This window comes from Bos javanicus, chromosome 20 (assembly GCF_032452875.1).
Source record: "Bos javanicus breed banteng chromosome 20, ARS-OSU_banteng_1.0, whole genome shotgun sequence".
Lineage (NCBI taxonomy): Eukaryota > Metazoa > Chordata > Mammalia > Artiodactyla > Bovidae > Bos > Bos javanicus.
Genome location: NC_083887.1, coordinates 23,082,361 through 23,107,921, shown reverse-complemented (window position 1 = coordinate 23,107,921; position 25,561 = coordinate 23,082,361). Strand labels below are relative to the sequence as shown.

Below are 25,561 nucleotides of genomic sequence, written 5' to 3'. Positions count from 1 at the left end.
AATTTGATCTCTGGTTCCTCTGCCTTTTCTAAAACCAGCTTGAACATTTGGAAGTTCTCAGTTCACGTACTGGTGAAGCCTGGCTTGGAGAATTTTGAGCATTACTTTGCTAACATGTGAGATGAGTGCAATTGTGCAGTAGTTTGAGCATTCTTTGGCATTGCCTTTCTTTGGGATTGGAATGAAAACTGACCTTTTCCAGTCCTGTGGCCACTGCTGAGTTTTCCAAATTTGCTGGCATATAGAGTGCAGCACTTTAACAGCATCATCTTTCAGGATTTGAAATAGCTCAACTGGAATTCTGTCACCTCCACTAGCTTTGTTTGTAGTGATGCTTCCTAAGGCCCACTTGACTTTGCATTTCAGGATGTCTGGCTCTAGGTGAGTGATCACATCATCATGATTATCTGGGTCATGAAGATCTTTTTTGTACAGTTCTTCTGTGTATTCTTGCCACCTCTTCTTAATATCTTCTGCTTCTGTTAGGTCCATACCATTTCTGTCCTTTATTGTGCCCATCTTTGCCTGAAAATTCCCTTAGTATCTCTAATTTTCTTGAGGAAATCTCTAGTCTTTTTCATTCTATTGTTTTCCTCTATTTCTTTGCATTGATCACTGAGGAAGGCTTTCTTATCTCTCCTTGATATTCTTTGAAACTCTGCATTCAAATGGGTGTATCTTTCCTTTCCTCCTTTGCCTTTCACTTCTCTTCTTTTCATACCTGTTTGTAAGGCCTCTTCAGACAACCATTTTGCCTTTTTGCATTTCTTTTTCTTGGGGATAGTCTTGATCAATGCCTCCTGTACTGTGTCATGAACCTCCATCCATAGTTCATCAGGCACTCTATCAGATCTAATCTCTTGAATCTATTTGTCACTTCCACTGTATAATCTTAAGGGATTTGATTTAGGTCATACCTGAAGGGTCTAGTGGTGTTCCATACTTTCTTCAATTTAAGTCTGAATTTGACAATAAGGAGTGTGCATGATCTTAGCCACAGTCAGCTTCCAGTCTTGTTTTTGCTGACTGTATAGAGCTTCTCCATGTTTGGCTGCAAAGAATATAATCAATCTGATTTCACTACTGACCATCTGGTGATGTCCATGTGTAGAGTCTTCTCTTGTGTTGTTGGAAGACGGTGTTTGCTATGACCAGGGTGTACTCTTGGCAAAACTCTGTTAGCCTTTGCCCTGCTTCATTCTGCACTGCAAGGCCAAATTTGCCTGTTACTCCAGGTGTTTCTTGACTTCCTCCTTTTGCATTCTAGTCCCCTATAATGAAAAGGGCATCTTTTTTTGGTGTTAGTTCTAGAAGGTCTTGTAGGTCTTCATAGAACTGTTCAGCTTCTTCAGTATTACTGGTTGGGCATAGACTATGTATCACAGTCCCTTCCAAACTTATTTTTTCTTCTTCTCACTTCCCTATTGCTGCTGAGACACTACTCCCATCCGGTCGCCTAGGCCAGATAACCTTGCAGTCCTTACTCTCTAATTAGCCTCCTTCCACACTCCCTCGGTCTTTTTGTTTCTATATTCTTAGTACGTATAGCAACCTCTTCTCATCAACCCTATTTTGGCTGCTGGCACTCAGGCTATCGTATTATACCACAATCTGACCTCCTTCTAGTTTATCTTAAACATACAGCTCCCAAAGTTACTGTTCAAAAATGATTATGCCATTTACCTATTTTAAATTATTTAGTGCCTACCTATTACCATCAAGATAAAATGCTCAATACTTGACATGATTCTATCCTCTTTCTCTATTCTCACTATCTAGAAACTTAAGGCAGCTTTCTTGAGTGAATCCCATTTATCAATGGAATTTGAAATTCTAACAGCTTTAATTTATTCACTTGGAAAATGAAGATAATAATGGCTATCTTGAAAGTTTATTGAGATCAGATATTATTAATGGAAAGAATCTACTACAATGCCTGGTCTTCAAAAGGCCTCCAATAAATGGTAGCCTGTCACCACTGCTTGGCTTCCCTGGTGTCTCAGTGGTGAAGAATCTACCTGCCAGTGCAGGAGATGCAGCTTTGCTCCCTGGGTCGAGAGGATCCCCTGGAGAAGGAAATGGCAACCCAGTTTAGTATTCTTGCCCAGGAAATCCCATGGACAGAAGAGCCTGGTGGGCTACCGTCCCTGGCATTGCAAAAGAGTCGGATATGACTTAGTGACTAAACAACAACAAATCATCATTACTACTGCTATCCAGAGACAAGTAATCTAGTCACACTGACTCTGGAAAGGTCTCTCAGAGGTGACTGGTTCTAGCAGTTAAGGTAAAAGATGTATAGAACCAGAGAATCAAAAAACTGACAAAAACCTTGGAGAGAATTTACTTCAATCGTTTATTTTATAAAGAACGCTGAGATACTTTTATGGAGTAAATCTCAAATATCAGACAGATTCTTCCAATTCTCAACTTGGTCCCAGGCTAGACTGCACAAAGGATAAAAGTACTTTTAAAAACTAAACAATTAACTTCTTATTCCATATCTGTCATTAAGCTCATAAGGCCCAGAGTCAAAATGTTTGTTTCAAAGCTTATGCAGCAGCCTGTTTGAGTGGCCTTCCATTACTGATGCATGGCTGTGGCAAGTCCTAGCGCACAAGCTCCTGTCAATGTCCATCCTGTGACAGACTAGTAAGTTACCCTGTGACAATGAGTAAGTCCTTAAAACTCCTCCAATCGCACTTTGTTCCTTGGTAAAATCATTCCTGTTTGACTTTCTCTTTAATAATGAAAAGGAACCTTACCTAGGAAATATACTTCAGAGTACTAAAGAACATGAGATATAGCCAGAGACTAACAATTTTTTATCACACAGAATAAGAAATGCTAGAAACAGGCAAATGTTCCAGTTTTCGAAATGAAGCACAGGCTCACTGAAACCATCCTGTGCCAAATGAAACCTACTTTTACAGGGTTACTAGACTGATTTAAATGGCAACCCACTCCAGTATTCTTGTTTGGAGAATCCCAGGGACGGGGGAGCCTGGTGGGCTGCCGTCTATGGGGTCGCACAGAGTCGGACTCGACTGAAGCGACTTAGCAGCAGCAGCAGGCTGATTTTTTACTACTCTTGATCTATAAAAACAGATATTTTGTAACTTCAAACTAAAACATTTTCACTTGATTGATTACCTACATATAAAAAAATTCACTGACTAAAAAGAGTCAATGAGAGGGAGGCTAAAGGAGTATGCTGAAGTGCCTCCCCTCAAACCTTGGGGTAGACTGTACTTTCCAAAGAAGGTCATACTTATAAATGTATCCCATTCAACATGCTCATCTTACAAAGTGACTAATACTCCTCCAAAGAAATGAGATCTATGTTTCCCTTTTGCTCTCAGATCTTTAAGGGTGCTTATGCCTGCCCCAGCCAACAGAGTGTGCTAAGTGACTTCCAAAGCTAGATCATAAAAAAATACAACTTCTGACTAGCTCTCTTTTTCTCTTGCGACATTTGCCATGGAACCCAGCCACATGTAAGGAAGCCAAGGCCGCAAGGACAGACCACATGTGGTGGTGTAGCCAAGAGCCCCAAAGCCCTGAATCTACAGCCAGCATCAACACCAGACATAATAAGTGAATGAGACTTCAGATGATTCCAGCTACTCATCTCTGAATATTCTAGCTGAGGCCCAGATATCACAGAGAAAAGAAGAATCTGTGTGTCTGACTGAGCCTGTCACACATAAACCATGAGAAATAATAAGTAATGCCATTTTAAGGCATGAAGCTTTAGAGTAATCTGTCTGGCAGCAACAGATAATATAGTCCTGTTATTTTCAACCTTTTTATCAACAACTTAGGGGGAAAACAGACACACACACTTAACAAATCAGCAAAAGATTATAATGGATTGCCCACAATTTGGATAATGTCAGGATTCAAAATTATGCTTAAGGACTAGACTGATAGGCTAATAAATTTGGCAAAAACATCTTCTATTTAGGTTGATAAACAAATATAGAGTGAAGGGGAAATGGCTTAAAAGTAATTGATGTGAAAACAATCTGAGAATTTTCAGTGACTGGTAGATGGCTTAACATAAAACTACAGTGTATCTTAACTGGCAAAAAATTATGCTGCTTTAATAAAAATGATCCTTCAAAAGTAAATAAAATCACTATACTTAGAATATGTCAAGTTCTGATATATTTTTTCCTTAAGTGCATTTTATTCAAACCTTAATAATAAATACATTATTACATTCCTTTTTATAAAGCATACTATGGGCCAGGTACTGCTCAAATGCCTTCTGTGTATTAACTCATTTAAATCTCACAATAACCCTAGAAGTTAGAGACATTACTATCCCCATCTTACAGATCATGAAACCGAGACACAGATTAAGTGATGGCTAAAGTTTCATTGTTGTTAACTAGAATTAAGTGGGATGGTATTATATGTTAAATATGATATGGAAAATCAAGGGAAGAGTCAGGAGAGTAATCAGTGCATACAGATTGGAAGTCAAGTCCTACAAAGAATAATTAGGATAACTAGGTAAATTTAATTTGGGCAAGAGAGGGGTTAAAAAGCATTTCTTCAATACTTGAAGACTTGAACAGTGGAAAAGGAAAGTGGACCTACAACAGAAGCATTTTTAAGATTAATGAGAAAAGTTACAAGGAAGAAAATTTGGGTTTAAGACTAAGGAAAGACTTTTAAATGAGAAAAAATTTCAGCTTAAGGTTTGTATCATTTCCAGTGTTTAAAAAGAGGCTGTGTTCTTGAATTTGAAGAGGGTTTGACTTAGAGCAATGCTTCTCAAATTATCTGGGGTGAAGGATCAGTTTAGGTTTTCTTCACCCAATCCTTTACAGACATATACTTTTGTTTTACATTTGATGAGGCAAATCCATTGATCACATAGCCATAGATATCATGGCTATGTCAAATTGTTAAAAGCGTTTCTAAACATTTATTCTTAATTTCTGTACTCAACTCATTATGGACCAATAATAACCAGTTCTCAGGCTGTGGACCAGTTGGAGCAGTACTGCTCTAAGTGATCTTTCTTCTGGTATCACAATCTCACTGCTGCTCAGTGACATCTTTGGCTATTAAGGAGTGAAGTGCTAAAAGTTAACAAACCTGATTCTGTTTCTTTATTTAAAAAAATTAACAAAATTCCCTTTTTTCCTTCTCAATATTAAACTTACTGTTAGTACAGCTGAACAAGATTTAGGATTACTGAGTGCTTCAACTCAAATTATACAAATTATACTTTGTCAAGAGCATTTTAACTTGAGTCCATTTTTAAGGCAACATCGTTGTTTCAATAATGATCCTAAAGAATAAATATGTAAGCATAATTATATAATTATTCAGCAATACACAAACCTAATTTGTGGGATCGGGAAGTAGGATATCTCATGAACCTTACCTATAGATTCAGTGGTGAGGAAAATAAACAAGGCTTGCACTATCCAAGTTTGCAATGTGAACATCTTGCATAGATATTTCTGTAAAAGACACATGCAATATTATTTTAAATATTTTTACTCTTACTATGCATAATAAAGACACAAGTTCTAAAGCTCTTTTGTTTCCATTGTATAGTTGTTTTCTAAAAGGTGGTAAAATTCTTGTGAGAATGCAGAAAACAAACTGAACTCTTCAGAATATTTTTCTTTATTCCCCCTAATGTTATGGCTACGTAAAATACAGCTGGGAAACATACTTTATACTTTGGTGTTTTTAGTTACTAAGTCATGTCCAACTCTTGTGACCCCATGGACTGGAGCCACTAGGCTCCTGTGTCCATGAGATTTCCCAGGCAAGAATACTGGAGTAGGTTGCCATTTCCTTCTCCAGGGGATCTTCTGGCCCCAGGGATTAAACCCAGGTCTGCATTGCATGCAGATTCTTTACTGACTAAGCCACCAGGGAAGCCCAATTTATACTTTAAGGTCAATTAAAAGAGCAATCCTGTTTCTATATTATGAAGTCTTACATTGCTAGTAAATATTCTGTGAGACTGAAGAGTTCAGAGAGACAAATTTCTACATGGCAAAACCTCTCCATTGGCAAGTTCAAAAGATAATAGCCAAACAGGAAAAAATAAGCTTGTAATTCATAGCCTGACCAAAATTATCCCAATATATGAAGAATGCCTACAAATCATTACAAAAATTCCAACAACTCACCTTCCCTGTTTAGAAGAAAACATGCAAGATGAGCCAAACAGGCAATTTATAGAGAAGGAAACACAAGTAACTGAAACATATGAAATGATACTTTCAACCTCACTCATAATGAGATACAAATTAAAACAAGCCAGACAACAAGGGATTCAATGCAATCCCTATCAAGCTACCAATGGTATTCTTCACAGAGCTAGAACAAATAATTTCACAATTTGTATGGAAATACAAAAAACCTCGAATAGCCAAAGCTATCTTGAGAAAGAAGAATGGAACTGGAGGAATCAACCTACCTGACTTCAGGCTCTATTACAAAGCCACAGTTATCAAGACAGTATGGTACTGGAACAAAGACAGAAATATTGATCAATGGAACAAAATAGAAAGCCCAGAGATAAATCCACGCACATATGGACACCTTATCTTTGACAAAGGAGGCAAGAATATACAATGGATTAAAGACAATCTCTTTAACAAGTGGTGCTGGGAACTCTGGTCAACCACTTGTAGAAGAATGAAACTAGAACACTTTCTAACACCTTACACAAAAATAAACTCAAAATGGATTAAAGATCTCAACGTAAGACCAGAAACTATAAAACTCCTAGAGGAGAACATAGGCAAAACACTCTCCGACATACATCACAGCAGGATCCTCTATGACCCACCTCCCAGAATATTGGAAATAAAAGCAAAAATAAACAAATGGGACCTAATTAAACTTAAAAGCTTCTGCACAACAAAGGAAACTATTAGCAAGGTGAAAAGACAGCCTTCAGAATGGGAGAAAATAATAGCAAATGAAGCAACTGACAAACAACTAATCTCAAAAATATACAAGCAACTCCTACAGCTCAACTCCAGAAAAATAAATGACCCAATCAAAAAATGGGCCAAAGAACTAAACGACATTTCTCCAAAGAAGACATACAGATGGCTAACAAACACATGAAAAGATGCTCAACATCACTCATTATCAGAGAAATGCAAATCAAAACCACTATGAGGTACCATTTCACACCAGTCAGAATGGCTGTGATCCAAAAGTCTACAAGCAATAAATGCTGGAGAGGGTGTGAAGAAAAGGGAACTCTCTTACACTGTTGGTGGGAATGCAAACTAGTACAGCCACTATGGAGAACAGTGTGGAGATTCCTTAAAAAACTGGAAATAGAACTGCCTTATGATCCAGCAATCCCACTGCTGGGCATACACACTGAGGAAACCAAAAGGGAAAGAGACACGTGTACCCCAATGTTCATCGCAGCACTGTTTATAATAGCCAGGACATGGAAGCAACCTAGATGCCCATCAGCAGATGAATGGATAAGAAAGCTGTGGTACATATACACAATGGAGTATTACTCAGCCATTAAAAAGAATACATTTGAATCAGTTCTAATGAGATGGATGAAACTGGAACCTATTATACAGAGTGAAGTAAGCCAGAAAGAAAAACACCAATACAGTATACTAACACATATATATGGAATTTAGAAAGATGGTAACAATAACCCTGTGTTTAAAAAAAAAAACAAAAAACAAGCCAGACGGGAATGTAAGATGATACAAACACTTTGGAAAACAATTTGGCAGTTCTTTACGAATTAAAAGCACATCATAAGACTTAGCATTTCCACTCCTAATAATGTATCCAAGAGAAATAAAAATAAATGTCCACATGAAGACTTATATCCAAACCTACAGCAGTTTTGCTTATAATAGCCCCAAACTAGAAACAATCTAAATGTCAATCAACTGGTGAAAGGATAAACAAATATTCAAACAGTAGTATATCCATACAATAGAATACTACTCAGCAATAAAAGGGGACAAACTAGTGATACAGGCAAGAACATGAACAAATCTCAAAAGCACTATGTTGAATGAAACAAGCCATACAAAACAGGCTATATTCCAAATAGGGAAAGGAGTACATCAAGGCTATATATTGTCACCCTGCTTATTTAACTTATATGCAGAGTACATCATGAGAAACGCTGGGCTGGATAAAGTACAAGCTGGGATCAAGATTGCCAGGAAAAATATCAACAACTTCAGATATACAGATGACACCACCTTTATGATAGAAAGCAAAGAAGAACTAAAGAGCCTCTTGATGAAAGTGGAAAAGGAGAGTGAAAAAGTTGGCTTAAAGCTCAACATTCAGAAAACTTAAGATCATGGCATCCAGTCCCATCACTTCATGGCAAATAGATGCGGAAACAGTGACAGATGTTTATTTTGGGGGGCTCCAAAATCACTGCAGATGGTGACTGCAGCCATGAAATTAAAAGACGCTTGCTCCTTGGAAGAAAAGCTATGACAAACATAGATGGCATAGTAAAAAGCAGAGACATTACTTTGCCAACAAAGGTCCATCTAGTCAAGACTATGGTTTTTCCAGTAGTCATGTATGGATGTGTGAGTTGGACTACAAAGAAAGCTGAGTGCCAAAGAAGTAATGCTTTTGAACTGTGGTGTTGAAGAAGAGTCTTCGGAGTCCCTTGGACTGCAAGGAAATCAAACCAGCCCATCCTACAGGAAATAAGTACTGAATATTCATTGAAAGGACTGATGCTGAAGCTGAAACTCCAATACTTTGGCCACCTGACGCGAAGAACTGACTCATTTGAAAAGACCCTGATGCTGAGAAAGATTGAGGACAGAAGGGGATGACAGAGGATCAGATGGTTGGATGGCATCACCGACACAACTGACATGAGTTTGAGTCAACTCCGGAAGTTGGTGATGCACAGGGAGGCCTGGCGTGCTGCAGTCCATGGGGTCACAAAGAGTTGGACATGAGTAAGCAAGTGAACTGAACTGATACAATGTAAAATTCTATGTATGAGAAATTCAACAAATGGCAAAACTAGAGAAAGGGGAATAGATATACAGGGGCACAAAGGAGCTTGTGGGGACAGAAATGTGCTATGAATTGACTATGGTGGTGATAAGATTTTATACATTTGTCAAAATTTACCAAATTGTGTCAAGAATTGTGAAGGCTCTGAGATTTGATCCTGCTTACAAGTTAACCTGCTAGTTCCATGGATACTGGCAGAAGACACGAGACTCTTGAGTCAGCTACATATGATTTTATTACTCATACCAGGAACACCAGTCAGAATTAACAGCATTTTCCTGTGCCAGTTGCCCAAACCCGAATTCACAGAACACTGTGAAAAGTGTCATGGAACACCTGTACACACAGAGGGTTGTGTTCCAGGAGAGGAAGACTAAGCTTATTGGAAACCTGAATCTTTTAAAATGGCAGGAAGCACACCTGCTGGAGAAGGAAATAGCAACCCACTCCAGTATTCTTGCATGGAAAATCCCATGGATGGAGAAGCCTGGCAGGCTATAGTCCATGGGGTTGCCAAGAGTCAGACACGGCTGAGCAACTAACACACACACACACACACACACACACACACAAGTACACTTGCCCTCTACTTTGGAGGGAAACATGGCATCTGTTTTCCACGGCTGTCAGAAACCTGCTCTTTGCTTTATGAAGAGATACCATTTCTGTCTTTCAATATCCTTGAAAAGACAGTCTGGAAGAAAAGGCAGTTAGAGCTATTGCTCATAAGACATGCAGAAATGCAAGAGACCCAAGGGAAATTGCTTTCTAAATAACTGTACACTAAAAGTTGGTGAATTTTATTGTTTATAAATTGACCTCAATTAAAAACAAACAAAACCTATCCAGATAACACGTCCAGGCAAAAGAAATGAGTGCTAAATTTCTTCAAGAAATGTACAAGAATTTTCACAGAAGTTGTATTCATAAAAGTTGAAAAGTAGAAGCAACCAAACCAAAAATCCACAAGCAGTAGAATAAATTGCAGTATATTCAACTAACTAAATCACAGCAATGAAAAAGGATAAATTAAAGGTACTCACAGCAACATAACTAAATTTCACATATAATACAGAAGAATCCAAATGCAATAAAAGTAGGGTCTATATGATTTCCTTTATATTAAGTTCAAAAACAGGCTAACTTAAATCTATGGGGCTAGGTTCTGACAGTGGTTACTTTTGTGGGGAGGGCAGTGCAAGGACAGAGAGAACGTGCTGGGTTAGTGACTGTGAGCTCTATACTATGATTTGTGGACTTCACTGAATGTAAGTTGTATTTCGTAAAAATAGTAAACAAACAAAATTACTGCAATATTCTCACCTTCAGCACTGGCAAAAAAATTAAAAACTAAAAAGTAATAAGTGTTGTGAAATAGGACATAAAAGCATTCTTCTACACTGATAGTTACAGTGTAAACTAGCATAGCCTTCCCCTCATTCTACACCTAAAATTATGAATTTCATTGTTTGTACATTAGACCTCAGTTAAAAACAAAAACCCTACCTACACAAGGTGTATGGCCAGTGTCGCTCTATCAATCAAAATTAAAGTACACATGTTTGAATCTAATTATTCTACTTGTACTACAGTATCCTATGGATATAAGCAAAACAACACATATACAAAGTTATTCACTATAGCATTCAATTTAATAGGAAAAGGCAGGAGCAACCTAAATGTTTGTGAATAAGGGACTAGTACACTATGACATATACAAATATAGTATACTGTAGTCATAAAAAATGTACAGATATAGACGTGTACAGATAGAAATGTATCTAAAAGACACTGCTAAAGTATAAACAGTGTATTTATTATTCATGGGCAAAGACACAGCAAAAAAGACAAAACACATATTAATTTAAATATGTGCATAACATATCTCAGGAAGGATAAAAATTCAAATACTAGCTGCCACGGGCTGTTTGAGACACTAGACTGGGAGAGAACCTCTATACAGTACAGTCTTTGTACCTTTCCAACTTAGTACCCTGTGGCTTCAGTACTAGAAAGTAAATAAAATTTAAATTAAAAACCACTTAATGTGTTTTTTAAAACTGCGAAGTTTTATCTCTCCCAGATAAAATTACTAACTTCTTGATGAGAACTTCACAGTACTACACATGAAACAGTATTATTTCATGAAATATTAATACTAACTGCACTTTTATAATCCCTAACCAGGTAATAGTCAATCTATAACAAAGCAATTTCATAGTGAATTCTTTAGACTGTCTCAGGTAAAGCTATAAAAAAGAACTAGTTGCAGGATCCCTTTTTTCTACCTGTTTTACTCCTTCACTTCCCAACTTTGAATAGTCCTAGAATAGAAAAATCTACCATGTCATTGAACTGTTCATCAAAGCAACAGAACAAAAAATACATATATATGAGCATGTTGGTAGAGTACTACAAGGGGATTCCCAGGTGGCTCAGTGGTAAAGAATCTGCCTGCCAATGCGGGAGACGTGGGTTCAATCCCTGGGCTGGGAAGATGCTCTGGAGGAGGAAATGGCAACCCACTCCAGTATTCTTGCCTGGATAATCCCATGGACAGAGAAGCCTCTGGGCTATAATACACAGGGTCACAAAGAGTCAGACACCACAGCAACTGAGTTTGCATGCAAAGTACTATGTGGTCATGTCATCCTGACCCACTACCCTAGCAAGTACCTTGTTCACACTGTACAGAGGTTCTATTCTGAAAAAGGGCAATCTTTCTATTTACGCACTATAGTCTCATAACAAAACTCTGAAACAAGAAGTCCCAGTTCATTGTTCTGTGTCCGGTTCTAACTACTGCTTCTTGACCTACATACAGATTTCTCAGGAGGAAGGTAAGTGGTCTCGTATTCCCATCTCTTGAAGAATTTTCCACAGTTTGTTGTGATCCACAGAGTTAAAGGCTTCAGCTTAATCAATAAAGCACAAGTAGATGTTTTTCTCGAATTCTCTTGCTTTTTTGATTTGAGGGATTATCCTGTTTTAAAACTGACAGAATGGTTCAGTTTAGTTGTCGCTCAGTCACATCTGACTCTTTCTGACCCCATGGACTGCAGCAAGCCAGGTTTCCCTGTCCATCACCAACTCTCAGAGCTTACTCAAACTCATGTCCATCGAGTTGGTGATGCCATCCAACCATCTCATCATCTGTCATCCCCTTCTCCTCCTTCCTTCAATCTTTCCCAGCATGAGGGTCTTTTCCAGTGAGTCAGTTCTTCACACCAGGCGGCCAAATTATTGGAGCTTCAGCTTCAGCATCAGTCCTTTCAATGAATATTTAGGATTGATTTCCTTTAGGATTGACTGGTTGGATCTCCTTGCTGTCCAAAGGACACTGAAGAGTCCTCCAACACCACAGTTTAAAAGCCATCAATCCTTCGGCACTCAGCTTTCTTTATGGTCCAACTCTCACATCCATACATGACTACTGGAAAAACCATGACTAGACCTTTGTCGGTAAAGTAATGTCTCTACTTTCTAATATGCTGTCTAGGTTTGTCATAGCTTTTCTTCCTAGGAGTAAGCGTCTTAATTTCATGGCTGAGGCCACCATATGTAGTGATTTTGGAGCTCAAGAAAATAACTGTTTCCATTGTTTTCACATCTATTTGCCATGAAGTGATGCCACTGGATGCCATGATCTTCATTTTTTGATGCTGAGCTTTCTTTAAGCCAACTTTTTCACTCTCTTCTTTCACTTTCATAAAGAGGCTCTTTAGTTCTTCTTTGCTTTCTGCCATAAGGGGTGGTGTCATCTGCATATCTGAGGTTATTGATATTTCTCCTGGCAATCTTGATTCCAGCTGGTGCTTCATCCAGTCCAGAATTTTGCATGAAGTACTCTGCATATAAGTTAAATAAGCAGGGTGACAATATACAGCCTGGATGTACTCCCATCACAATTTGGAACCTGTTCGTTGTTCCATGTCTGGTTCTAACTGTTGCTTCTTAACCTGCAAACAGATTTCTTAAGAGGCAGGTAAGGTGGTCCAGTATTCCCATCTCTTGAAGAGTTTTCCAGTTTGTTGTGATCCACACGGTCAAAGGCTTTAGCATAGTCAATGAAGCAGAAGATGTTTAGTCATTAAGCCGTGTCCAACTCTGCCACCCCATCAGGCTCCTCTGTCCATGGGATTTCCCAGGCAAGAATACTGGAATGGGTTGCCATTCCCTTCTCCAGGGGATCTTCCTGACCCAGGGATCAAAACCATGTCTCCTGCATTAGCAGGAGGATTCTTGTACCACTGAGCCACCAGGGAAGCCCCGAATTAAAGCATATGTATATTATTACAGCAGTATATGTTATGTACCTGCTTCAAAAATGAACTCAAGTTTATTCATTCAACAAATAAATGATGGACAGGGAGGCTTGGCATGCTGTGATTCATGGGGTCGCAAAGAGTTGGACACAACTGAGCGACTGAACTGAACTGATGCTGAGTATGATTCCAGATACTAGGAATATAGAATGGAGCAAAACATACAAGATCCTGCCTCATTTGCTTACACTCTATTTTGCGGACACAAAGAAAGTATTAGTTTCCTAGGGCAGTTGTAACAAAGCACCACAAACTTAAAAAAAAACTTATTCTCTTAAAATTCTGGAGATCAAAAGTCCTTCTGAGACTCTAGATAGATTTCTTCTTCACCTATTCAAAACTTCCGGTGGCAGCTGATAGTTCTTGACATATCTCAGCTTTTTACCTACAGCGCCACAGAGTAAATATTTTGGCTTTTTTGGCACTATTGATAGATGTCTCTTTCCCCATCCTTTATGTTTAGACTGTTTATCTCTTCATATTTAGAGTACTATCTTCTTTGTTGCTGGTGCTTGTTTTGCTTTGGTTTTGTAAGCAGCATGTATTTGTTTCCTGGGTTTTGTTCTCTCTCTCTCTTTTTTTTTTTTTTTTTTTTGCTGCAGGGTGCAGTATGCAGGATCTTAATTCCCTGACCAGGGATGGAAGCTGTACTTCCTGCAGTGGAAGCACAGAGTCTTAACCACTGGACTGCCAAGGAAGTCCCGTCCTTATTTTTGTTAACTGAGCTTTTCTGTGTGTTTTTCACTTGTCACCTTTGGTTGACTTATAATCTATAATTTTTGTTTTGTTATTTTAGAGGTTGCTTCATGGTTTATAATATACATTGTTCCACGGGATCACAGAGACAGACTGAGCGATTAACATTTTCATCTTCATACATCTTAAACGTATCACAATCTTCCAGCATATGATACTGTTATCACCTCATGTAAAGTAAACTCTTAAGAGTAAACATACATTTCTCTTCTCTTGACTTTGTGCTATTTTGGAATGTACAAGCTCCCCAGTCCATGGAATTTTTCAGGAAAGAATACTGGAGTGGGATGCCATTTACTTCTCCAGGGGATCTCAAACCTGCATGTCTTGCATCTCCTGCATTGGCAAGCGGATTATTTACCACTGCACCACCAGAGAAGCCCTCTTAAGGTGGTAAGCTAGTTCAATCACAGGCTCACTTGTTTCCCATCTTGCAAGATCATTGCTTTTCACCACCAAGTGTTGAGTCTCTCGATTATGACTATTCTTTGTATGCTAACAATTACAGAAAACTAACCAAACTGATCACTTGGACCACAGCCTTGTCTAACAATGAAACTATGAGCCATGCCGTGTGGGGCCACCCAAGACAGATGGGTCACAATGGATAGTTCTGACAAAATGTGGTCCACTGGAGAAGGGAATGGCAAACCACTTAAGCATTCTTGCCTTGAGAACCCCATGAACAGTATGAAAAGGCAAAAAGATAGGACACTGAAAGATGAATGCCCCAGGTCAATAGATGCCCAATATGCTACTGCAGAAGAGAGGAAAAATAACTCCAGAAAGAATGAAGAGACGGAGCCAAAGCAAAAACAATGCCCAACTGTGAATGCGACTGGTGATGGAAGGAAAGTCCGATGCTGTGAAGAACAATATTACATAGGAACCTGGAATCTTCGGTTCATGAATCAAAGTACACTGATAGTGGTCAAACAGGAGATGGCAAGAGTGAACATCGACATTTTAGGAATCAGTGAACAAAAATGGTCTGAAATGGGTGAATTTAATTCAGATGGCCATTGTATCTACTACTGTGGGCAAGAATCCCTTAGAAGAAATGGAGTAGCCCTCAGAGTCAACAAAAGAGTCTGAAATGCAGCAGTTGGATGCAATCTCAAAAATGACAGAATGATCTCGGTTCATTTCCAAGGCAAACCATTCAACATCACAGTAATCCAAGTCTATGCCTCAACCACTAATGCCGAAGAAACAAGTTAAACAGTTCTGCTGCTGCTGCTGCTGCTAAGTCACTTCAGTTGTGTCCGACTCTGTGAGACCCCATAGATGGCAGCCTGCCAGGCTCTGCCATCCCTGGGATTCTCCAGGCAAGAACACTGGAGTGGGTTGCCATTTCCTTCTCCAATGCAGGAAAGTGAAAAGTGGAAGTGAAGTCGCTCAGTCGTGTCCGACTCTTTGTGACCCCATGGACTGCAGCCTACCAGGCTCCTCCGTCCATGGGATTTTCCAGGCAAGAGTACTGGAGTGGGGTGCCATTGCCTTCCATGAAGACCTAAAAGACCTTCTTAGAACTAACACCAAAAAAAGATGTCTTTTTCACCATAGTGGACTGGAATGCAAAAGTAGAAAATCAAGAAAAACCTGGAATAACAGGCAAATTTGGCCTTGGAGTACAAAATGAAGCAGGGAAAACACTAACAGAGTTCTGTCAAGAGAAGACACAGGTCATAGCAAACACTCTCTTCCAACAACACAAGAAACAACTCTACACATGGACATCACCAGGTGGTCAATACCGAAATCAGACTGATTATATTCTTTGCAGCCAAAGATGGAGAAGCTCTATACAGTCAGCAAAGACAAGACCAGGAGCTGACTGTAGCTCAGATCATGAACCCCTTATTGCCAAATTCAGACTTAAATTGAAGAAAGTAGGGAAAACCACTACACCATTCACATATGACTTATATCATATCCCTTACTATTATATAGTGAAAGTGACAAATAGATTCAAGGGATTAGGTCTGATAGAGCACCTGAAGAACTATGGACGGAGGTTCATGACATTTGTATAGGAAGTGTTGATCAAAACCATCCCCAAGAAGAATAAATGCAAAAAGGCAAAATGGTTGCCTGAGGAGGCCTTACAAAAAGATGAGTAAAGAAGAGAAGTGAAAGGCAAAGGAGAAAAGGAAAGGTATACCCATTTGAATGCAGAGTTCCAAAGCAAGGAGAGATAAGAAAGACTTCCTTAGTGATCAATGCAAAGAAATAGAGGAAAACAACAGAATGGGAAAGACTAGAGATCCCCTTCAAAAGAATTAGAGATACCAAGGGAACATTTCATGCAAAGATGGGCATAATAAAGGACAGAAATGGTATGGACCTAACAGAAGCAGAAGATATTAAGAAGAGATGGCGAGAATACACAGAACTATACAAAAAAAATCTTAATGACCTAGAAACCACGATGGTGTGATCACTCACCTCACCTAGAGCCAGACATCCTGGAATGCAAAGTCAAGTGGGCCTTACAACGCATCGCTATGAATAAAGCTAGTGGAAGTGATGCAATTCCAGTTGAGCTATTTCAAGTCCTAAAAAATGATGCTGTGAAAGTGCCGTACTCAATATGCCAGCAAATCTGGAAAAATCAGCAGTGGCCACAGGCCGGGAAAAGCTCAGTTTTCATTCCAGTCCCAAAAAAGGCAATGCCAAAGAATGTTCAAACTACCACTCAATTGCACTCATCTCACATGCTAGCAAAGTAATGCTCAAAATTCTCCAAGCCAGGCTTCACCAGTACGTGAACTGAGAACTTCCAGATGTTAAAGCTGGATTTAGAAAAGGCAGAGGAACCAGAGATCAAATTGCTAACATCCGCTGGATCATATAAAAAGTAAGAGAATTCCAGGAAAACAGCTATTTTTGCTTCATTGACTACACTAAAGCCTTTGTCTGTGTGGATCACAACAAATTGTGAAAAATTCTTCAAGAGATGGGAATACCAGACCACCTTATCTGCCTCCTGAACAATCTGTATGTGGGTCAAGCCAAGAGGCAATAGTTAGAACCGGACATAGAACAACAAATTGGTTCCAAATTGAGAAAGGAGTACGTCAAGCCTGTATACTTTCACCCTGGTCATTTAACTTATATGCGGATTACATCATGCAAAATGCCACACAAATGAAGCACCGGCTGGAATCAAGATTGCTGGAAGAAATATCAGTAACCTCAGATAAGCAGATGACACCACCTTTATGGCAGAAAGCAAAGAGGAACTTAAGAGCCTCTTGAGGAAAGTGAAAGAGAAGAGTGAAAAGCTGGTTTAAAACTCAACATTCAAAAAAAAGATCATATCTGGTCCCTTCACTTAATGGCCAACAGATGTGGAAACAATGGAAACAGTGACAGATTTTATTTTGTTGGGCTCCAAAATCACTGTTGATGGTGACCTCAGCTGTGAAATTCAAGGATGCTTGCTCCTTGGAAGAAAAGCTATGACAAATCTAAACAGCATACTAAAAAGCAGAAACATTAGCTTACTGACAAAGGTCTCTCTAGTCATGGTTTTTCCAATAGTCATGTATGGATGTAAGAGTCAGACAATAAAGAAAACTGAGCAGCAAAGGATTGATGCTTTTGAACTGTGGTGTTGGAGAAGACTCTATGAGTTCCTCGGACAGCAAGGAGATCAAACCAGTCCATCCTAAAGGAAATCAATCCTGAATATTTATCGGAAGGACTGATGCTAAAGCCAAAGCTCAAATACTCTGGCCATCTGATATGAAGAACGAACTCACTGGAAAAGACCCTGATGCTGGGAAAGATTGAAGGGAGGAGGAGAAGGAGACGACAGATGATGAGATGGTTGGATGGCATCACCAACTCCATGGACATAAGTTTGTGCAAGCTCTGGGAGCTGGTGATGGACAGGGAAACTTGGCATGCTGCAGTCCATGGGGTCACAAAGAGTTGGACATGACTGAGTGACTGAACTGAAGAAGTATTCTGCCTAAACAACACAAGTATCTTTCAGCACAAGAAAATACACCAATGCTATCCCCTAGATTTATTAAAAGATTAAAAAGAAAACAACACAATCATTGCACTAGATGCCTGAAAAGCAACTCATACTATTCAACAACTATTCACTTAAAATTTTTAAATAACAACAAAGTATTGAAACCTAAAACTGAAAGAGACGGATATTTATCTTGATGAAATAGGTAAGAGGATGGACTCTATAATCAGACTGCCTGTATTAAAATTCTAGATCCTCTATTTTTTGTAAAACATCTTAAGCAAGTTATTTATTAGCTCTAAATTTCATTTTCCCTACCTATAAAAATGAGGATAATACCACCTACTGAAATGTCAGGAGTAAATAAGTCAGCACACACGGACTGTTTGGAATCCATTTGCCTCATACTCAATAAACAGTAACAGCTGTTAGCAGTGTTGCTCTTGCTGTTTCTGCCACAGTACTTTATCAGAAACCTATAGTAAACATCATATTTAAAGATAAAAAGAAGCATTCCTATTAAGGTCAGGCTTCAAACAAGATGCTTTGAGTCATCATTTATTCAACATTGTTATAGCAGCCTTAAAAAATTATAAACTGATAAGATATAAAAATGGAAAAAGAAAAACTTGTAGATGATATGAAAACAAAGGGAATCAATTAACAAACTACTAGGACCACTGAGAGCATAACAGAACAGTTGAACAAAAAGATGATGAAAAAAATACCTCTCCCATACACCGGCAATATCCAGTTAGAAAATGTAATAGAAAACAAAAATCCTATTAACAAGAGCATTTAAAATAATAAAATATATCTAGACAAAACAGTAAAATCAGAGCAATGCAAGAAGTTTATGGAGAAAACTACAAAACTTTACTAAAAATTGTTCATTAGTAAGACCTAAACACCATGGAAAGAAAAATTATATATACACACATATAGACACATCAGTTCTTCACAAACATATTAATACAATTTTAACTTCCAATGTGGTTTACTTTACAAACCAACTTAAAATTTTACATAAAATATTAGAGAACAGCCAGAAGCCAATTTTCAAAAAGAAGAAACAGAAACTTGATGTTACATCTATTAAGACATACTATAAAGTTATAGTAAGTAAAACATGGCATTGGCGTAGAAACAAAAAGTCCAGGAACAGACACAAGTGTGTATGTGTCTGTCTCTGTGTATATAAGAATTTAATATTTTATGGGAAAAAAACTACTGATATCACTGGGGAAATAGAGGAATATTCAATAAATAGCATTGAGACAACTGGTTCCACAAGTGAAAAAATAAAGAGCATATATCCCAGATTGATTAAGGATCTAAATGCAAAACCAAAATTGTAGGACTACTGAAGAAAATACAGAGTATATTTTTGACCTTAGAGTTGGAGAAAGCCTTTTACAAGTTATTACTATAGGGGAACACATGCCACAGAGCATCCAAACAAAAACAGACTGCTAAGAAGACCAATATGAAATGCATTATTCAGAAGTAATGATAAAACCAATCTATCTTAGAGCAAATGGTGAAACTAGTTAATTTGGGTCAAAAGCAAATGAGAATTTACAAGCAGAACTGTCAAATTTTCACAGGGCAACAGATTCATTGTGCTGAAAGGAATGAAGCTCCTTCTATGGATATATATACATTCAGCTTTAAAACAATAATCCATAATATACCACATTTCAAGGGATGGAGCTCTCTTACTCATGTCAACTGGCTAATATTTCTTATGAAATTGCACTAAGATATGATAAATTCAATAAAAAATAAACTATAGCCATTTTAACAATATCACAAACATTCTGAAGCATTTCACATTATCTCCGCTTCCTGCATTTTCATATCTCTCAGTTTCTATGTAACCATATCAGTGGTTGAATTCTTTCCTTTATTCACTTTACTGTCTCATTCACAGCATTCTCTGCTAGGTCTTATTTTCTGGCTATGAATGTACCCAAAAGTATTTGACATCTATTCTTCTTTTAAAATACCAACTTCTTTGAAAATGTATGACTTCACCTGCTATCTTCACACAAAATAATTTCAAATATTCTGAGATCTTCCTTCTAAGTTCAGTTATATATCATCATCTTGGATATTCTGCCTGTTAACTCAAATAAGCTTAATATGTCTAAAAATACATACTCAACACACACATAAATATATAAATGCACCCACTTAAAAAAGAAAAATCATAATGCTTTCTGAAAGTCACTCAGTCCTGTCCGACTCTTTGCAACCCCATGGACTATACAGTCCATGGAATTCTCCAGGCCAGAATACTGGAGTGGGTAGCCTTTCCCTTCTCCAGGGGATCCTTCCAACCCAGGGATCGAACCCAGGTCTCCCGCATCACAGGCGGATTCTTTACCAGCTGAGCCACAAGGGAAGCCCAAGAATACTGGAGTGGGTAGCCTATCCCTTCTCCAAGGTATCTTCCCGACTCAGGAATCAAACCGGGGTCTCCAATATTGCAAGTGGATTCTTTACCAACTGAGCTATCAGGGAATCCTCATCTAAAAACACATCCTTCTTGAATTTTCTACAGTGGGGTCCCTCATTGTCTCTTGCCTATCCATTACATTCTAGCTATTCTCAGTTACAAATCTTATTCAATCTTCTTTCATAATCTTTCCCACTTGTTTTTTCTTTTCTACCCTCTACCATGACCAACTAATTCAGGCACTGATCACCTCAGTTCTTACAAACTGCCTTCTTCCTTCTGGTCTCTTTCTTCCCTCCAACTCATTCTGAATATTATTACTGATGGGTGAAATATCTCTAAACATATTTCAAACTTGTCACTCTTTTCCTCATAGATTTTTAAAGGGTGAATAATAATGCCCAATATTTTAGCTATTTAAGAACTTGAAAATTTGGTTCCAGTGTGCTTGTCCAATTTCTCTTTTTTAATATTTAAATCTATTCTTCAGTTCAGTTCAGTTGCTCAGTCGTGTCCGACTCTTTGCGACCCCATGAATCGCAGCACTCCAGGCCTCCCTGTCCATCACCATCTCCCGGAATTCACCCAAACTCACGTCCATCTTAAGAAAAACCAAAACCCTCTACTCAGATTTTGCCCTCAAGCTCTATGTTTTTCAGAGTGTGCTTCCACAAATGCTATTCCTTGACTCCAGAAATGTCTTTCCCCAAACTCTGCTTTGTATTGTTTATAACTCAGAAGAAACATTATCTCTTCTGTGGAATTCCTCCCCACTCCCATAAACATCTTTACTCCCAAAGCACTTGTATACAGTTCCCTAACAGGATCCACAGCATTTGCATTGTAATTTTTGTTTATATTTTTTACATCCTGAGAATCTAACATACTTTAAAGCACAGACTGTTGCTGTTTAGCTGCTAAGTCATGTATGATTCTTTTGCAACCTCATGGACTGCAGCCTGCCAGGTTCCTCTGTCCATGGGATATTCCAGATAAGCAGACTGGAGTGGGTTGCCATTTCCTTCTCCAGCAGATCTTCAAGACCCAGGGATTGAACTCACATCTCCTGCATTGGCAAGTGGATTCTTCACCACTGAACCAAGAGGGAAGCCCTCTGAAGCACACGGTGGACAATTAAGAGTGGGTTTTAAAAGACCTCCTGGAATGGCCATATTATTCCAGCTGTCACTCAAGTATACTATATGAAGAGGCAGTATACTTACCAGTTTTAGGAGCTCAGATTCTGAAGTCAGGATGTCTAGGTATAAATTCTGGATATACCTCAGAAGATACCACTTCAATGGCAGAAAGCGAAGAGGAACTAAAGAGCCTCCTGATGAAGGTGAGAGTGAAAAAGCTGGCTTAAAACTCAACATTCAAAAACTAAGACCATGGCATCCAGTCCCATCACTTCATGGCAAATAGATGGGGAAAAAGTGGAAACGGTGACAGATTTTATTTTCTTGGGCTCCAAAATCACTACAGACAGTGACTGAAGACATGAAATTAAACGACACTGGCTCCTTGGAAGAAAAGCCATGACAAACCTCAGCAGTGTATTAAAAAGCAAAGACTTCACTTTGTTAACAAAGGTCCATCTAGTCAAAGCCATGGTTTTTCCAGAAGTCATATATGGATGTGAGAGTTGGACCATAAAGAAGGCTGAGCACTGAAGAATTGATCCTTTCAAACTGTGGTGTTGGAGAAGACTCTTGAGAGTCTCTTGGACAGTAAGGAGATTAAACCAGTCCATCCTAAAGGAAATTAACCCTTAATATTCACTGGAAGGACTGATGCTGAAGCAGAAGCTCCAATACTTAGGCCACCTGATGTGAAGAGCTGACTCACTGGAAAAGACCCTGCTGCTAGGAAAGATTGAAGGCAAGAGGAGAAAGAGGTGACAGGGGATGAGATGGTTGGATGGCATCATTGACTCAATGGATATGAGTTTGAGCAAACTCTAGAAGATAGTGAAGGACAGGGAAGCCTGGCTTGCTGCAGTTCACGAGTCTGCAAAGAGTCGGAACCGACTTAGCGAATGAACAATAACCACCACCACTTAATAGCCCTGTGGCACCGGGTGAGTTAATTAAACTCTCTATGCCTTGGCTTCTTTCTTTATTAAAGGGAAATAATAAGATCTACTTTATAAGGTTATGAAGATTAAATGAATTAATATAAGCAAAGTGTTCAAAACAGTGACTGACACAAAATAAGGATTACACACACACTGTACTACTATGATTACTATACCTTGATTATTTTTGACCCTTTCCACATTGACCCCTCTTTGGAATGGGCTCCTTTCATTTTTCCCTTTATCTAAATCTTACCTAGGTTTCACCCACTCCAGTATTCTTGTCTGGAAAATCCCTTGGACAAGAGCCTGGCAAACTACAGTTCACGGGGTCGAAAGAGTCGGACTTAGCAACTAAACCACCACCTACCCAGGTTTCAAAGTTGATGACCTCTGGTAAATCCTTTGATCATTTCAACCCATAAAAGATTACTTCCTAATCTGGATATTTATAGCATCTTCTGTATCACTGTGCATTTAATTAAAACTACCTTGCATCCTTGTTGTTTTTCACAAAATGTCTACCCAATTGCTGTAAACTCTTTGAAGGTCCTAAGGACAATTCATGCACCTTTCTGAGTTCCTACAGTAACTAAGTGCTTAGTACTTGTTATGCAAAATAATAAAGCTCAGTAGAAACTTCAACTCTGATCAAAATGTCTTTGCAATCAAAGAAATGGAGAAGACTGGGAGAACATTCCATGCTTCTCTAAGAGCCAAACTGCAAATGTATTAGCGCCAGGGAATTCTGACTCCCATTAAAATAAGCTGCTCTCAAATAGCTTCTGGGAGGAAAAAAACCCTCCCTGCAGAGGAATTTTGGGGAGTTCTTCCCAAACCAAATTGTAGCAGTGGACCCTCCATGAGAAACGTGTTAGTATGACAAAATGACTGATTGCGAGTGCAGGATTTGGAATTACAGATCTAGGTTTCAAAGGGACACTGAGCTTTAGTTTCCTTCTTTATAAAGTGTGTGTACTGTAACATCAATTTCACGGGTATAAGACAATCGACATCCACCCTAACATTTAACTGAAATGTAAATTCCCTTGGAAAAATTTTAAATAAATTGAAAACATGGTAATTCATAAATAACTGAACACATTTTTCAGTACATAAGAAAATGTATTAAATTAGCCATGTATATTCTAAATTACCTATGAGAAAACTAAACATGTAGAGTCAATAACACAGAATTGGGATGAAGGAAAAATTCTACCACAAAATTCATCTTTTATGACACTTTCTCCATCCAGTAATTTTTTCTTCCACTTGTGATTAAAAACAAGTATTCAAAATTGTCCCCAAAGAGAAATATTTGGAAAGCACAATTTAACCTAATAGCAAGTTGGTTCTATAATTGTAGTATTCCAGTTTACAGTTCAAAAATACTTCAAATAGGAATTAACATGAATTTAAGAAATTATGATAATGGTGAATAGCTCATATGATGATCTGAGTCAGTAATTTCAAATTAAGAGTTGCTCCAACTTGAAGCTGGCAGTCACACAGTCTAAAGGGTTTGTTTACAGTACTGACTAAACCAAACACTCCAATCTTTTAGAATTTCATCCTGGCATCCTAACAATTATTTTAAAGCAGTATAATCGCTGAAATGCCCAATACTACACAAATTAAACCGAAATGGGAAGAAGAAAAGAACAAAAGTGGCAGGTCTTATCTTTAAGCTGAGATTTTGTTCTTTTTCAGTTCGAAAAAATACTGAAAAACAGAACTCTGCTGCTTGGAATGATCTTTAAATTTGGGGGAGGGGTGATAGAATTTTTTTTAAATCCGGCGCCTTTAGGATACAGTGATATGTGGGGTTCATTAGGGCCTGGCTCTGTAAGCAATCAAAAGATGAAAAGAAGCATTAGTGAGGAATTTTAGTACACGGTGTAACTTTCAGCAATGTTGAGGCGTTACAATGATGAAAAGGAAATTAATCTCCGAGATGAAAATGAAGGGTCAAGTGCGGGGCTAATGGAATTTAAGGGAGACAGAAGAGGAACCGAGGGAAACCGGGGACTTGGTAGCCAAAAGGGGTAGAGTCAAGAAAGGCGTTGGAAACTAGAGGCTTAAGAAGGGGTGTGTGTGTGTGTGTGTGTGTGTGTGTGTTTGTGTGTAAGTGAGGCTTTTTTTAGCGTTGGGAAATCTAGGTGATAAACTTGTGGAGATCAAATTCGGAGATGTGGGAACAGGGAGAGAAAGGAATGTGGGGATTTCCAGGCTGGGGTAACAAGAAGTTTGGGGCGCGCGCTGTCGGGGCGCCCCTCTCCCGGAGAAGTATGGCCCCCTCAAGTCCCCCGACCCGGCCGCCCCCACGCAGCCCTCACCCTCCGGCTACACGGCCCTTCAACCCAGCCAAGGCCCCTCCTCACCTCAGGCCGCGGTGACTCGCTCCTCCGCGTCTCCACAGAACACGTCCCACTCGGCGCCTGGCCCGGCCGAGTCCGTCGGCCAGCAGCCGCGGCCCCAAGCTCAGATGCGCCCGGGCCTTCCCCGCGCGGCTCCGCGGGCCTGTCGGCTCCTTGCCCCAGCTCCGGCTAGCTCCCCAGACCTTCCAGCAGACGCGGCACGCGTCCCTCCTCCCGCTGCGGGGCAAGGCGCCCCCTGACCCCGCCCCGCGGCGCCCCGTAACGCCCCGCCCCCGGACTTGGTCCTGGACTCTGTAAGCTGATTGGCCTCTGTGATACCCGGCGCGCTACGGCATTGGCTCAGCTGTAGCCCGAAGGCGAGGAGGCGGTACTCCGAGTGGCTGCTATTCCCGTAACGCGGTTCCTGGCGTCCCGGATTCCGGTGGCTGCGCCCGCGTCGCCTCTCCCAGACTAGATCGAAGGGTTCCCCCACCTCCCCTCTGCGGGCGGAAGGAGCGGAATGTTCCATTTTTCCGTGGAATAACGGGGTCGTGAACTAAAGCT

General features: G+C 39.4%; 1 protein-coding gene across 3 annotated transcripts in view; it reads right to left on the bottom strand.

The window, feature by feature from the left end:
- IL6ST (interleukin 6 cytokine family signal transducer) overlaps nucleotides 1-25,261 on the bottom strand; it is a 61,357-nt gene extending 36,096 nt beyond the window's left edge. The window contains exons 1-2 of one of the 3 annotated variants that reach the window (XM_061393497.1): nucleotides 25,022-25,261; nucleotides 5,405-5,483 (exon numbers count right to left, since the gene is read on the bottom strand). In XM_061393497.1, coding sequence (XP_061249481.1) covers nucleotides 5,405-5,468 — 64 coding nt within the window. In that variant the 5' untranslated portion in view covers nucleotides 5,469-5,483; nucleotides 25,022-25,261. Of the gene's footprint in view, nucleotides 1-5,404; nucleotides 5,484-21,786; nucleotides 24,928-25,021 lie in introns of those variants that run through there. The other 2 variants (XM_061393495.1, XM_061393498.1) reach the window with 2 other exon arrangements.
- Nucleotides 25,262-25,561: the final 300 nt, after the last annotated feature.